The sequence below is a fragment of the Salvelinus alpinus genome, chromosome 19 (assembly GCF_045679555.1).
Source record: "Salvelinus alpinus chromosome 19, SLU_Salpinus.1, whole genome shotgun sequence".
Classification (NCBI taxonomy): domain Eukaryota; kingdom Metazoa; phylum Chordata; class Actinopteri; order Salmoniformes; family Salmonidae; genus Salvelinus; species Salvelinus alpinus.
The window spans coordinates 39,311,167-39,325,949 of record NC_092104.1 but is presented as its reverse complement, the minus strand read 5'-3'; the positions used below and the strand labels follow the sequence as shown (position 1 = coordinate 39,325,949).

The 14,783-nt window shown below is 44.1% G+C and overlaps 1 protein-coding gene across 6 annotated transcripts in view; it reads left to right on the top strand.

Annotated features, from left to right (window-relative positions):
- The window catches only part of LOC139545920 (homeobox protein cut-like 2), a 132,856-nt gene that overhangs the window by 93,271 nt on the left and 24,802 nt on the right, over positions 1-14,783 (top strand). For all 6 annotated transcript variants that reach the window (XM_071354158.1, XM_071354161.1, XM_071354159.1 and 3 more), the window contains exon 4: positions 3,752-3,830. In XM_071354158.1, coding sequence (XP_071210259.1) covers positions 3,752-3,830 — 79 coding nt within the window. The remainder of the gene's footprint in view (positions 1-3,751; positions 3,831-14,783) is intronic.

The window sequence follows — 14,783 nt, the reverse complement described above, 5'->3', positions numbered from 1 at the left end:
CACTCCCTCTCTGCACCCAGAGAATGGTGGTTTTTCCCCACAACCCATAAGGATGCCATAAGGGTGTTGTCACTTGCTGCATGGTGGTGGAATTCCCAGTGTGTTGTTCTAATAGGCATTCAGGCTGACTGGGGCTGTGGTGACACACTGTCAGCTCCTGGGCTCTGTTGGGTCTCTGTGAGCAGCACAGAGGACCGACTCCCATGATTGTGCGCTGACCTTTGCATCATGTGCAGATGACAGGTAATTTAGAGGCCTCTGGGAATGTGCAACCATACATTCCCAGTCCCTTACACACACACACACACACACACACACACACACACACACACACACACACACACACACACACACACACACACACACACACACACACACACACACACACACACACACACACCGCCTCTCTCATCCACCAGCAGCAATAATCTTACTAACTCACACGTCCATGCACACATACAAACACACACACACACACACACACAGACACACTCACACACTCACACACTCTCTCTCACACACACACTCACACACACACACACACACACACACACACACACACACACACACACACACACACACACACACACACACACACACACCTAACACCCCCGCCACGTCACACACTCTAATCACCTGCATCATCACACAACCTGTCCTCAAACACCCAAATCACAGGAGGTGGCATTCTGGTAAAAAAACAAGGATTTAGAGTGATAATTGCATAATCACCAGTTGTGATAATTGTAATTGATGTCTGCATAATTGCTAATTGCAGTCTTTATGGGAACCTCTTTCTCGCCCTCTCTGTCTCTGTCTGTAGCTCAGTGCCTGTCTGCCTTTCTCTTCCCTGCACTTCTTTATGTTAAACTCATCTTTTGCCATCATTTTTTCTTCTCACATGTTGACACACCACACGCACATGCACACAGACACATACATATGCAAACAGACCCACACATCGACCATGTGTTTCACTATAAGTATCCTCCTAGGCCTCAGTAAGCATTTCCCAGCAGTGCTGGAGACAGCAGCAGTAGCCTGCCCACATGGACTGGTCCTCTGTGAAGAGTTATGGTCCACTTCTAACAGGTTTCCTCTCTCTCTCTCTCTCTCTCTCTCTCTCTCTCTCTCTCTCTCTCTCTCTCTCTCTCTCTCTCTCTCTCTCTCTCTCTCTCTCTCTCTCTCTCTCTCTCTCTCTCTCTCTCTCTCTCTCTCTCTCTCTCTCTCTCTCTCTCTCTCTCTCTCTCTCTCTCTCTCTTTCTCTTTCTCTTTCTCTTTCTCTTTCTCTTTCTCGTTCTCTCTCTCTCTCTCGTTCTCTCTCTTGTTCTCTCTTTCCCCACAATAAATCTCTGGGGGTTTACTCCTGCCGCTTGTAAAATGAATGTTCACCACATCCCTCCCAGAGAAGCCATATTCTATAATTTTACGGCCAAACTGGCTAACATGGAATAGGTTTAGATACATTGTCCTACTACCACCGTACCTTTACTGAAACATACATTATTTATACCATACCTCTCCACAGTGTAATCTGTGTGGTACCAGGGAACGGAAGCTAATCCCATGTGTTTGGCTGAAGGTAGATTAGCATCAGGTCCAGAGGAAGACGAGTCACTCAGATCAGACCACATTATGCGTGACACCTCCGAGGTGCTTTGATGATGGTGGTGGCAGCGTGCATGAGGGGAGAGGGTTACGCATACCGAGTGTGCTGACGTGAGGAGGCATCCGGCGTGTGATTGATGTCTCCTCTAGCGGCTGCAGACAGGTTAATGGTGTGATTGTGGAGGTAATCTCCGTGTTCTCTCGTTAAAGGGTGATGGAGGGCCAGGAGACCCCCGTGTCTGTGGGAAATGGAGTCTGTTGCATTCACAGGTCGTGTGCGTTTTACATGTGCAGTTCAGGGTCTTATTTGATGTATTCTTCAGAAAGGTAGATAGGACAGGGACAGGGGGGTCAGTCTGAAACAGATCCTGGTGAGTTCACACAACCTGCTATATATACACTGAACAAAAATATAAACTCAACATGTAAAGTGTTGGTCCTACGAGTTGAAATAAAAGATCCCATAAATTTTTCATATCCACAAAAAAAAACGGATTTCTCTCAAATTTAGTGCACAAATTTGTTTACATCCCTGTTAGTGAGCATTTCTCCCTTGCCAACATAATCCATCCACTTGATAGCTGTGGCATATCAAGAAGCTGATGAGAGAGAGAGAGAGAGAGATGGCTGGTAGCTGCAGACTGTTGCATCTATAACGATTGGGCTCCAGCCTTTCCATTTTCCATGAACTCCGGCTCGCAGTTCCGAGTGGGAGGGATTTGCTTGATCTTTATGATATTTCTTTAAACATGATGCTGTCGTTATGCCTCTTCGGGGAGGACATAAGACAATTCCAGTAATTCAAGGGCTCTCCATCTCTCTCTCTTTCCCACAGTTGTTACTTATAACCATCTCTAAACAGTTTCTCCACCATTCTCATAAGTGTTTTCAGACCTCGGTCCAAATAACATTGTCGAACTGAAGTCAGACCAATAAAGAAGGTCTCAGACGGTAACATGCACTGGGTTCCTTCAATAGAAGTCATTATGTCTGATCAGATAAAAACTGTAATCAACACTGATAGGAATTCTATAGAGAATAGATTCCTCTTGGATTGGATGGACATTTGTGGTGGACATGGCCTATCTGACACAGGAGGTTGCTGACACCTTATTGGGAGAACGGACTCGTGGCAATGGCTAGAGCGGTTTCCATGTTTTATTTTTTATATTTTTTAAAATTTTATTTAACCTTTATTTAACTAGGCAAGTCAGTTAAGAACAAATTCTTATTTACAATGACGGCCTACCCCGGCCAAATCCGGATGGCTCTGGGCAAATTGCGCGCCGCCTTATGGGACTCCCAATCACGGCCGGATGTGATACAGCCTGGATTCGAACCAGGGACTGTAGTGACGCCTCTTGCACGGAGATGCAGTGCCTTAGACCGCGGTGTACGATGCCATTCCATTCACTCCGTTCCAGACATTATTATGAGCCGTCCTCCCCTCAGCAGTCTCCTGTGCTATCGGATGTAGTATTTCAGAGAGTTGCTAAGCTAAGACTTTCAGACATTGACTTGTTCTGACTTACAGTAGATAACAGGGCTGCTGGTGTATTGTAGCTGTGAGGACTGTAACCCACATACCCACCAGGGCAGGTGCCCTCTCCATGGGGCCAGGTGGTGACTAATTCCCTTCTTTGTCCATCCAAATTAATTGTTAATTGGTTTGCATCACCCGTGGAGTGGAGAATAGCAGGAGAGTCTGTGCGCCTGTGTGATGTAGGCCACAGACACTGACCTGCCTCATAGAGTACACCACAACTGCGTTTAACAGGCCAAATGTCACCTCAATACACACCGCAACATTGGGGTTTAAGAGGCCAAATATCAGCTTGTAGTATTAGCTCAGCACCTTGTTCACATAATTCAGCACACAAACCCCGTCACAGCAACATGTTGGTGATGTACCGTCATTCTGATTACCTTCTGGAGAGGGATGAACTTTGTTTCTGTCTGTCTCATTAGCACAATTACTTTATATGTTGCTTATTTACTTCATATGTCAGAACAGTGTAGAATGCATGTAAATGCAGATGTTCTGTGTGTATGGGTCGCTAAATGTTCCTTCAGCAAAGGTTTAGTATGAATGTTGACGCCTGAGTGTCACCCTGACGGCTGTGTCCTGTCCTGTCGTCTCCAGGTGGTCGCTCTGAACAAGCGCAGTAAGGAGGCAGAGTCGGCATTCCTGGGAATCTACAAGCAGCTTATCGAAGCCCCTGGTGAGTCTCCCACCTGTAACAGAGCCACACACACATCACAACAGCACAGTCACAGACACAGACAACACACAACATTGCTCATGTAACAAACCTCCCACAAGAGATCACTCTCCCCAGCCAGATCAACTACACACCAAGCCAAAGTCAACGTCATTCGGCCAACGTTCTACATGAGACAAGCTAGAAATACGAAGCGACTGTTTTCTTGCCATAGATATATAAATATCCACAAGACACCCTGTAGTTCTTATCTATGTTTTAGAGTCTGTGCTCTGTGTGGGGCCACTTCAAAACCGAGCGCTGGTCCTTGAGCGTTGCATTGCTGAGGAGAGACGATCCTTGTGGGGATGGGCTGTTGATTGCAGAGGGCCAATTAAAAGCCAACTGTAGCTTGTCTTAGTCTGGAGTGCAGGCCTGATGAGGCCAGCAGGGAAAGAGAGGGGGAGGGGGAGAGACTGTTTATTCTGTTGTTGTTTGTTGCCAGGGCACACTATACAGCATTGCTCTTTGTTGCAGGAGACAAGAGCAAAACGCACTCCAATCTCCGGCTACATCAGAGGAACACTCATTGCAAGAGTAGAGAACGCGGTTTACAGATTCAATGAATACAAGATAAAAGTGGGTGTCAGAGAAAATAGCGATGCAGCGACTGACTTTTAAAGGTCTCCATTTTGCCTTGAAGTCTCCTGCTTGATATTTCACCACACACTTTGAATGGAGTTATTTTCTTGATAAGAAATGGATGTCTTTGAAGATGTGTTCAGTTTGATTTCCTGACCTATACCTGCACGTATCAAGGGCTTAATAGAGGACCCAGGAGGGTTTTAGGGGCTATATTTTGTCATGAACAAATGTTCTATCAAGAGCAGACTGAACCAACAGTGATAATGTAAGGAATGAGGACTTCATCTCTTTAATTGCACAGGGCACTGACAAGAAAGAGTACTCATAAACCATGTTAAACTGTATCTGAACCCTTGTAGCTAGGATTGGGTTTGAAGATTTCAAAAATTGGAATTTAACGTTTACTTTTGCTCTCACACACAAGCGCATACACACACACGCATACACACACCCACACATCAGAGGAGGCTGGTGGGAGGAGCTATAGGAGGACGGGCCTATTATAATGGCTGTAATGGAATAAATGGAACGGAGTCGAACGTGGTTTCCGTATGTTTGATGTGTTTGATATCGTTCCCTTCATTCTATTCCAGCCGTTACAATGAGCCCGTCCTCTTATAGTGCCTCCCAACAGCCTCCTCTGGCACACACACATGCATGCACACTTTCAGCTCCTATTTTGACGTAAACATATACAGTGGGGAGAACAAGTATTTGATACACTGCCGATTTTGCAGGTTTTCCTACTTACAAAGCATGTAGAGGTCTGTAATTTTTATCATAGGTACACTTCAACTGTGAGAGACGGAATCTAAAACAAAAATCCAGAAAATCACATTGTATGATTTTTAAATAATTAATTTGCATTTTATTGCATGACATAAGTATTTGATTACCTACCAACCAGTAAGAATTCCGGCTCTTACAGACCTGTTAGTTTTTCTTTAAGAAGCCCTCCTGTTCTCCACTCATTACCTGTATTAACTGCACCTGTTTGAACTCGTTACCTGTATAAAATACACCTGTCCACACACAATCAAACAGATTCCAACCTCTCCACAATGGCCAAGACCAGAGAGCTGTGTAAGGACATCAGGGATAAAATTGTAGACCTGCACAAGGCTGGGATGGGCTACAGGACAATAGGCAAGCAGCTTGGTGAGAAGGAAACAACTGTTGGCGCAATTATTAGAAAATGGAAGAAGTTCAAGATGACGGTCAATCACCCTCGGTCTGGGGCTCCATGCAAGATTTCACCTCGTGGGGCATCAATGATCATGAGGAAGGTGAGGGATCAGCCCAGAACTACACGGCAGGACCTGGTCAATGACCTGAAGAGAGCTGGGACCACAGTCTCAAAGAAAACCATTAGTAACACACTACGCCGTCATGGATTAAAATCCTGCAGCGCACGCAAGGTCCCCCTGCTTAAGCCAGTGCATGTCCAGGCCTGTCTGAAGTTTGCCAATGACCATCTGGATGATCCAGAGGAGGAATGGGAGAAGGTCATGTGGTCTGATGAGACAAAAATAGAGCTTTTTGGTCTAACTCCACTCGCCGTGTTTGGAGGAAGAAGAAGTATGAGTACAACCCCAAGAACACCATCCCAACCGTGAAGCATGGAGGTGGAAACATCATTCTTTGGGGATGCTTTTCTGCAAAGGGGACAGGACGACTGCACCGTATTGAGGGGAGGATGGATGGGGCCATGTATCGCGAGATCTTGGCCAACAACCTCCTTCCCTCAGTAAGAGCATTGAAGATGGGTCGTGGCTGGGTCTTCCAGCATGACAACGACACGAAGCACACAGCCATGGCAACTAAGGAGTGGCTCCGTAAGAAGCATCTCAAGGTCCTGGAGTGGCCTAGCCAGTCTCCAGACCTGAACCCAATTGAAAATCTTTGGAGGGAGCTGAAACTCCGTATTGCCCAGCGACAGCCCCGAAACCTGAAGGATCTGGAGAAGATCTGTAGGGAGGAGTGGGCCAAAATCCCTGCTGCAGTGTGTGCAAACCTAGTCAAGAACTACAGGAAACGTATGATCTCTGTAATTGCAAACAAAGGTTTCTGTACCAAATATTATGTTCTGCTTTTCTGATGTATCAAATACTTATGTCATGCAATAAAATGCAAATTAATTACTTAAAAATCATACAATGTGATTTTCTGGATTTTTGTTTTAGATTCCGTCTCTCATAGTTGAAGTGTACCTATGATAAAAATTACAGACCTCTACATGCTTTGTAAGTAGGAAAACCTGCAAAATCGGCAGTGTATCAAATACTTGTTCTCCCCACTGTATGACATCGACATCTCCACCAATCACTTCTCTATGATTGGCCAGGGTGGGGGGGTTGAGCCTTGTCGTCCTGTCACAAAGCTAAAGGAGTGGCCCTGGTTACATCAGAGGGCCTTGGATTAGCATATTCAGAACACTCATCTTCCTCTGACCTTACCTGGACCTGCACTAGTGTTAGCATCCGGGTGACACTCCCTCACCAGAGTCTCTAGTCTTAGCTCTCACACTGTGTCACTGCAGGTCTGTGTATGGATGACTTTTCCTGGGCTTTACTACTACAGAAGGAGTTATTATTTCATCCCACCGCAGTAAAACCAAAAAAACGCAGGCAGCTGAGCTGCTGATTACTATTTGCCGTCTAATCCTTTAATGCCATACCAATCATTTCCATTAACAGCTAATTGCTAAAAGTCTCAAAATCTATTCATTATTATCTTTCTGATATTATTTACCTCCTATCTGATGCCAAACAGGAGTCACAAAATGGAGAGTAGGGTATTTTGTGTATCATTGTGCATCTCACTGGCCTGTCCAAGGTCACCCCCTGTTCCCAGAGTGGATCGCTTCAGGTACACCAGAGGACAGTCAGTTGGCTGTGGTCCCTCACTTTATTAGTCTCCTCTCCTATAAACACATCACTGTGCTGCTTTCCCACCAGTCTCCAAACAAACGATCCAGCTCATGTATTTTTTATGTTTTGACAGACGCAATTATTCTTAACACACCGTGCTCGTTAATCTTAATGCCGTTATTACTATTCATTGGCAGACATTTTTTTTCTCCCTCTTATTTAATTTGAAAGGATCCCTCCATCCTGGCTGTCTGCTGACACTCACAGGCCGTTGGTCCAATCAGAGCGGCCGACAACAGAGTTAATGAATGCAAGAGGAGAGCCAGGGAGGGGGAGGGGACAATGTGACCTGTTGTATCCAGTTAACAGCAACGTTTGGTGTCAGGTATCAGTTATCCACAATAACAAATCAGTTATTGGAATAGGTGCCAATGATGATGTCAGTTGCATAATGTTGGACACGCATGACACATGTTATGATGCTGCTTTCATATTCTCAGTTCATATGAATGTTATAGACAGAGGGTATGCATCCCTGACACAACACAGGGCTACCCTGAACCTGCTCTCAATAGAGAAGGTTTTAATCACATCCCAATTTGTTAAAGCAAATGTGTATCTCACATCAGTGTGTTTACGAGGAGGAGAATGTTAGTGTATGGGAAGAGAGGAGAATACATGGCCGGAAATGGTGTGTGTGTGCGTGCGTGCGTGTGTGTGCGTGCGTGTGTGTGTGTGTGAGTGAGATTTGGGTTTTGTTTTTACTGTAAAGTCAGCAAGTGTATCAAGCTCCAGCTGCTGAACAAGATAGCTATTATTATAGTTGTGGTGTGTCTGGACTTAGAGTGGCACTGTTTCCTGTGACAAAGGATTACATGTAGTATGACAATGGCAACCTTTACCGGTGATGGATTCTGGGTTCTGAATAGTGTTAATTATCAGGAATCCTATTGAAATATTGAGTGCTATGGTCTAGAGGGGCTACACCAGAAGTTAATGGTTATCTGTAGGAGGAATGTATATGGTGGAGGCAATTAAGCTTGGAATGTACTGAGTGCAAGGAGATGATCATATGTTGGCAGGCACTGATAAAGATGGGGAGCTGTGGATTAGTGAGGAAGGGTGTCGAGATCAGGTCAGGTCACATTAAGGGAGAAGGAACAGTTTATTGCCTGTATCACTTAACTTCCTGCCTAGTAATAAAGATGTAATGTTTAGAGAGAAGGAGGAGACTCCACCCAAATTGGGCAATATATATATATTACCACTGGTGTGAATATTTATTTTGTCTTATGCAGCTGCATTGACCCAATGGGTGAATAAACTTGGTTTAAGCTTTACTAATTATCCGTGAGTTTTAATAGGTTCATTTAGAACCTAACACCGGTGTCATGAACAGTCAGTCGTACAGGGCATGCTCTTTGAAGCAACTCCAATGCATCCTCTGCATTTTATGGGGAACAGTTGAAATTAGTGCTCTGAGCAATGAGAACACCTTGAAAATGTAATACTTCTAAAAATGTAATTATTGGGTCCCCAAGCCAAAATGTCACACACCACAATCATAATGTGCATTTCCATGCATTTAAGACATACAGTTGAAGTCGGAAGTTTACATACACTTAGGTTGGAGTCATTAAAACTCGTTTTTCAACCACTTCAACCACAAATTATGTCATGGCTTTAGAAGCTTCTGATAGGCTAATTTACATAATTTGAGTCAATTGGAGGTGTACCTGTGGATGTATTTCAAGGCCAACCTTCAAACTCTGTGCCTCTTTGCTTGACATCATGGGAAAATCTAAAGAAATCACCCAAGACCTCAGAAAAAACATTGTAGACCAAACAAGTCTGGGTCATCCTTGGGAGCAATTTCCAAACGCCTGAAGGTACCACATTCATCTGTACAAACAATAGTACGCAGGTATAAACACTATGGGACCACGCAGCCGTCGTACCGTTGTCACGATCGTCGTTAGGAATGGACCAAGGCGCAGCGTGAGTTGAGTTCCACATACTTTATTTCTCGGTGAAACTACAACAAAACAATAAACATAACACGAACGTGAAATCCGTAGTGCACAAAACACTAACACAAACAATATCCCACAAACGCAGGTGGGAAAAGGGGCTACCTTAATATGATCCCCAATTAGAGGTAACGATTACCAGCTGCCTCTAATTGGGAACCATACAAAACACCAACATAGAGATACAATACTAGATAACCCCCCTAGTCACACCCTGACCTAAACCACCATAGAGAATTCCGAGGGCTCTCTATGGTCAGGGCGTGACAACCTCTCAGGAAGGAGACACGTTTTTTCTCCTAGAGAGGAACGTACTTTGGTGCTAAAAGTGCAAATCAATCCCAGAACAACAGCAAAGGACCTTGTGAAGATGCTAGAGGAAACAGGTACAAAGTATCTATATCCACAGTAAAACGAGTCCTATATCGAGCAAGGAAGAAGCCACTGGTCCAAAACCGTCATTAAAAAGCCAGACTATGGTTTGCAACTGCACATGGGGACAAAGATCATACTTTTTGGAGAAATGTACTCTGGTCTGATGAAACAAAAATAGAACTGTTTGGCCATAATGACCATCGTTATGTTTGGAGGAAATAGGGGGAGGCTTGCAAGCTGAAGAACACCATCCCAACCGTGAAGCACAGGGGTGGCAGCATCATGCTGTGGGGATGCTTTGCTGCAGGAGGGACTGGTGCACTTCACAAAATAGATAGCATCATGAGGTAGGACAATTATGTGGATGTATTGAAGCAACATCTCAAGACATCAGTCAGGAAGTTAAAGCTTGGTCGCAAATGGCCCCATGCATACTTCCAAAGTTGTGGCTAAATGGCTTAAGGACAACAAAGTCAAGGTATTGGAGTGGCCATCACAAAGCCCTGACCTTAATCCTAAAGAAAAGTTGTGAGCTGAACTGAAAAAGCGTGTGCAAGCTCTGTCAGGAGCAATGGGACAAAATTCACCCAACTTATTGTGGGAAGCTTGTGGAAGTCTACCCGAAACGTTTGACCCAAGTTAAACAATTTAAAGGCAATGCTACCAAATACTAATTGAGTGTATGTAAACTTCTGACCCACTGGGAATGTGATGAAAGAAATAAAAGCTGAAATAAATAATTATCTCGACTATTATTCTGACATTTCACATTCTTAAAATAAAGTGGTGATCCTAACTGACCTAAAACAGGGAATTTTTACTTGGTTTAAATGTCAGGAATTGTGAAAAACTGAGTTTAACTGTGTTCGGCTAAGGTTTATGTAAACTTCTGACTTCAACTGTATATTCCTATGCCCCATTGAAATTGTCAACAAAATATTAGGCCCCCCCAAAAATACTTATTTGTTTAGATTTTCACCTCTATACTTTTTTGATCAGTCTAAATAAACTACTTCCTCTTCACAGGATGTGAAAAACAGTGACAGTTTCCATGACTGAGTTGGCTCTCCTGAATAGCACCTCTCTCCTCATCTCTCTCCCTCCTGTGTGAGCATCTCTGACTCTGCGGTTACGTTTGAACCTTGGTGTTTGTAGCTGTCGCTTTGAGAGGAGGAACGGGGCCCTGTCGCCAGGAGCGTAGCCCTGAGATTGGCGCTCCAGGTGTTTGCTCTGCCCCCTCCCCTCTCTTTACTCACACACCTCCCTCAGGATCACCTCACCTCATCCCTCTCTCTCTCTCGCTCTCCCTCCGTCTCTCCTGAAGAACACAGTACCTTTCATCTGAGCAGGGAGCTCACTTACGGTGTGTGTGTGTGTTTGTGTGTTGTATGTTTGTTGGGCCCTTCGCAGGGCTGAGGTCTGCATTAGTTGAAACGTTGGGGCAACAGTGCTAGCTAGTGGTGACCAAATACTACTGCATGGTACGGGTTCCAGGACCAGGTACAACTCCACACAATTCCATCATGGCTTTATGACTTTATTGCACAATGAATATTAATGTATTGAAGTCTCCTTGGCCTGCGAGATTGTAAGTGCAGTGCGTATTGAAGTCAGTTAGTAATTTCCTTTGGCTCCAAGGTTGTAAGAATAGAGCATTAATTAACCTTTGTGATTTGACCTTAATCTATTCAAAGAATTATTGTTCCCTTATATACACTGTATACACTGAGTGGATAAAACATTAGGAACACCTTCATAGTATTGAGTTGCACCCCTTTTGCTCTCAGAACAGCCTAAATTTGTTGGGGCATGGACTCTACAAGGTGTCGGAAGCGTTCCACAGGGATGCTGGCCCATGTTGACTTCAATGCTTCCCACAGTTGTGTCAAGTTGGTTGGATGTCCTTTGGGTGGTGGACCATTCTTCACATACACGGGAAACTGTTGAACGTGAAAAACCCAGCAGCGTTGCAGTTCTTGACACAAACCAGTGCGCCTGGCACCTACTACCATACCCCGTTCAAAGGTACCTAAATATTTTTTCTTGCCCATTCACCCTCTGAATGGCACACATTCTGTACACAATCCATGTCTCAAATGTCTCAAGGCTTAAAAATCCTTCTTTAACCTGTCTCCTCCCCTTCATCTACATTGATTGAAGTGGATTTAACAAGTGACATCAAGGGATCATAGCTTTCACCTAGATTCACCTGGTCAGTCTGCCATGGAAAGAGCAGGTGTTCATAATGTTTTGTCCACTCAGTGTACATTGGCAGACGCTGGAGAGAGAGGCTTATTGAGGCCTGTAAGGCATTGGTTTTTTTAAATAATAAGTATGGTGCTGAGTACATTCCATCAGAAGATGAGAGGGAACTTGGAGAGCTGTGTGTCTACGCTCTGTTTGTGGCAGTATCAAAAATGAAAGCATATAAAGAAGTTGATGGAAAATGAAAGCTCTTTTGGGCAGGATGAGATTCTGCACAAGTGATTAATAAGAGCAGTAATAAACAAAGGCCCAGGAGATGTTTGAGGTGCTTAATAATGCATTATGTTCATAAAAGAGCTGGGCCTCCAATGGATCCCCGTGGAGCAGAGACCCCAGAGGGACCGGCAGAGTGTGTGCTCAGAACAGAGAGGAAGTGTGTGTGCGTGGGCATGTGAGTGTGTGTGTGCAGAGATACTGTAAAGGGTACGACTAAAACTCAAGCTCTGAAGTGTACAGGAGATGAATAGTTTCAGTTGTGTTTTTTTTTTTTTTTGTGTGATTGTTCACCGAACAGTTATTTTGTTATTGTAACAAAAAAAGAACAACAAAACAACCCTTTCAATTAAAGTTAAAGAGTGGCTGAATTATATTCTACCCTGATATTCCTGTTTCTGTATATTTCTAAGAGCTTCTTTTTACATAGTTGTAGAGATGTCCTTCAGTCTGCCAGGTAAAGGCATGTGTGGAACACAGACAAAAGAACAGGTTAAAAAGTTAGTCTTTCAGATTGTCTGTCAGCACACAGTGAAAGACATACTTCTTTCACCATTTCTCTCTCTCTCTCTCTCTCTCTCTCTCTCTCTCTCTCTCTCTCTCTCTCTCTCTCTCTCTCTCTATAGCGATCTCTGTTTCTTTCTCTTTCTCTTTCACTCTCTTCTCCACATACAAGTCAAAGGGAGAGACTTGTTCTGTGCTCAGAATATTGTATTAGTGAAAAGACAGCACAGAAACGGACTGTTTTTACTGTAGCATTTTCAAATTCTTTCATTTGTTTTCTGAATTAACATTTTGTTGAAAATTATGTCATCGTAGCTACAAAAATCTTTATAATCTAGGTTGAAACAAGGATAGACATTAAAGAATTGTACCTTGTGAGCATGAGTGACTGTGTAGTTGTTAAAATAATAGATTACTTTGTTAAAGACTATTAGACTTCAGTCAATGGATGTGTTCCCACACGGCCACATTGGATGCAGACTCCCGTACTCTGTAGGTAGAGTATTGGTTGTTTACTTTTGGTTTAATTAAGAAAAGATACAACTTTTTTCAAAGGTAGCCATTTTGATGGTGCTTGTCTTTGAAGGTTGGACTAAGGACTAACTGTTCAGTCAACCTAGTTTCGGGCCATGACAATACACTACTCATGTACAGTGTTACGGTTTGTTGCAGCAGCAGGAAATAGTGTTTTTGGAACTTGAAGACCACACAGAGAAAAACAACACAAAACAAGACTGTTTTGTATGAAAAGAAAAAACCCTCGAAGCACAGCCTTGTAAATTAATTTGTTCATGTTGTATGATGGGAACACAGCTGGCCTCATTAACATGCGCACAACAAATAATTATAGCGTTTTTTCGCCTTCTCTCCAGCCAGCCAGTGCTTGGCTAATGGGCTTGCTGGGTTAATTATGTCAGAGCGTAATTACACAGAGCCCAGGGAGACGTAATGGTGCACCCCGCTGAGCCCACACCGCCTAATGACAGTGTATCGCTGACAGGGCAAAGACGGACCGTCCCAACACACCTGCTTGTCTTGGCTCACACCACCCTCGTCCACGCCCACCCACCACCACTGCCCACCCAGAAACATCCTTGACCTGTCTGTCCCACTGTCCCGGCCACAGTCCAGACAGTATTTATGTGGACAGTTCACACAGTGGGCCCTGGCCTAACCTGGTCTATATCCAACTCCATAGAAACAACCATAGGAGCTGGCTATCAAGCATAAACATATCTGTTGTGACCATGCTAGCCATGGCCTGTTTACCCTGGGCTGTCAAGGAGCAGCACCCAGAGAGCTGCCCCCTGCTATGGGATGAGCAATAGCAGCGTAATACCTGACCAGCGGCCGCTAGGAACCAGCCACGGAAGCTCATTATCTCATCTGTAACACTGATGCAAACTCAATGTAGATGATGAGACCACACACACATAGATTCTGTGATAGCCCTACCCTGGCTTACTAGTGTAGTGACTTTGCTAACACCACACAATACCACCAACATATGACCTACTCACAGTAGATAATGGTGGGGGATGATGATGGTGGTGTGGGGGGGAATTCTAGGTATATTGGCAGTATGGAGTAAAATTCAAGTATTCAATCTTCCTTTTATAGTAAGGATTTACTGTTAAAGAAATGCTCTTAAAGGAATATCCAGCACAACTTATTAGCAACATCAATTAGCAGTCCTGTTCTCTTCCGTTATCAGCAGTCTTCTTTGACACTTCCCCCAACTGTAGCCCGTCTTGTAGAGCTACACCCTGATCCCTCTGAGAGTACCCCTGCTGCTCTCCTCTTTGACTGGGTTAATTTTGTATACAGGGCTACCATATATCCCTTCACTTTTTTTGCCTAGCCACTGATTGATCATCCTTGCTTGTCCAAGTGTGAGAGATCCCTTACTGTAATCTCTGCACTTTGATCATGGAAAGTTAAAAGGATATATGGAAAAGAGGCTGATAAAGTGATTTCTGTGACAGTGGGTCGATGTGAAAAGCAGTGTTTTAAGTCGTTCTGTTTGTCTAAGAAGAGCTCTGCTCTTAAGTGTGATGTCCCAAGTGACTGAT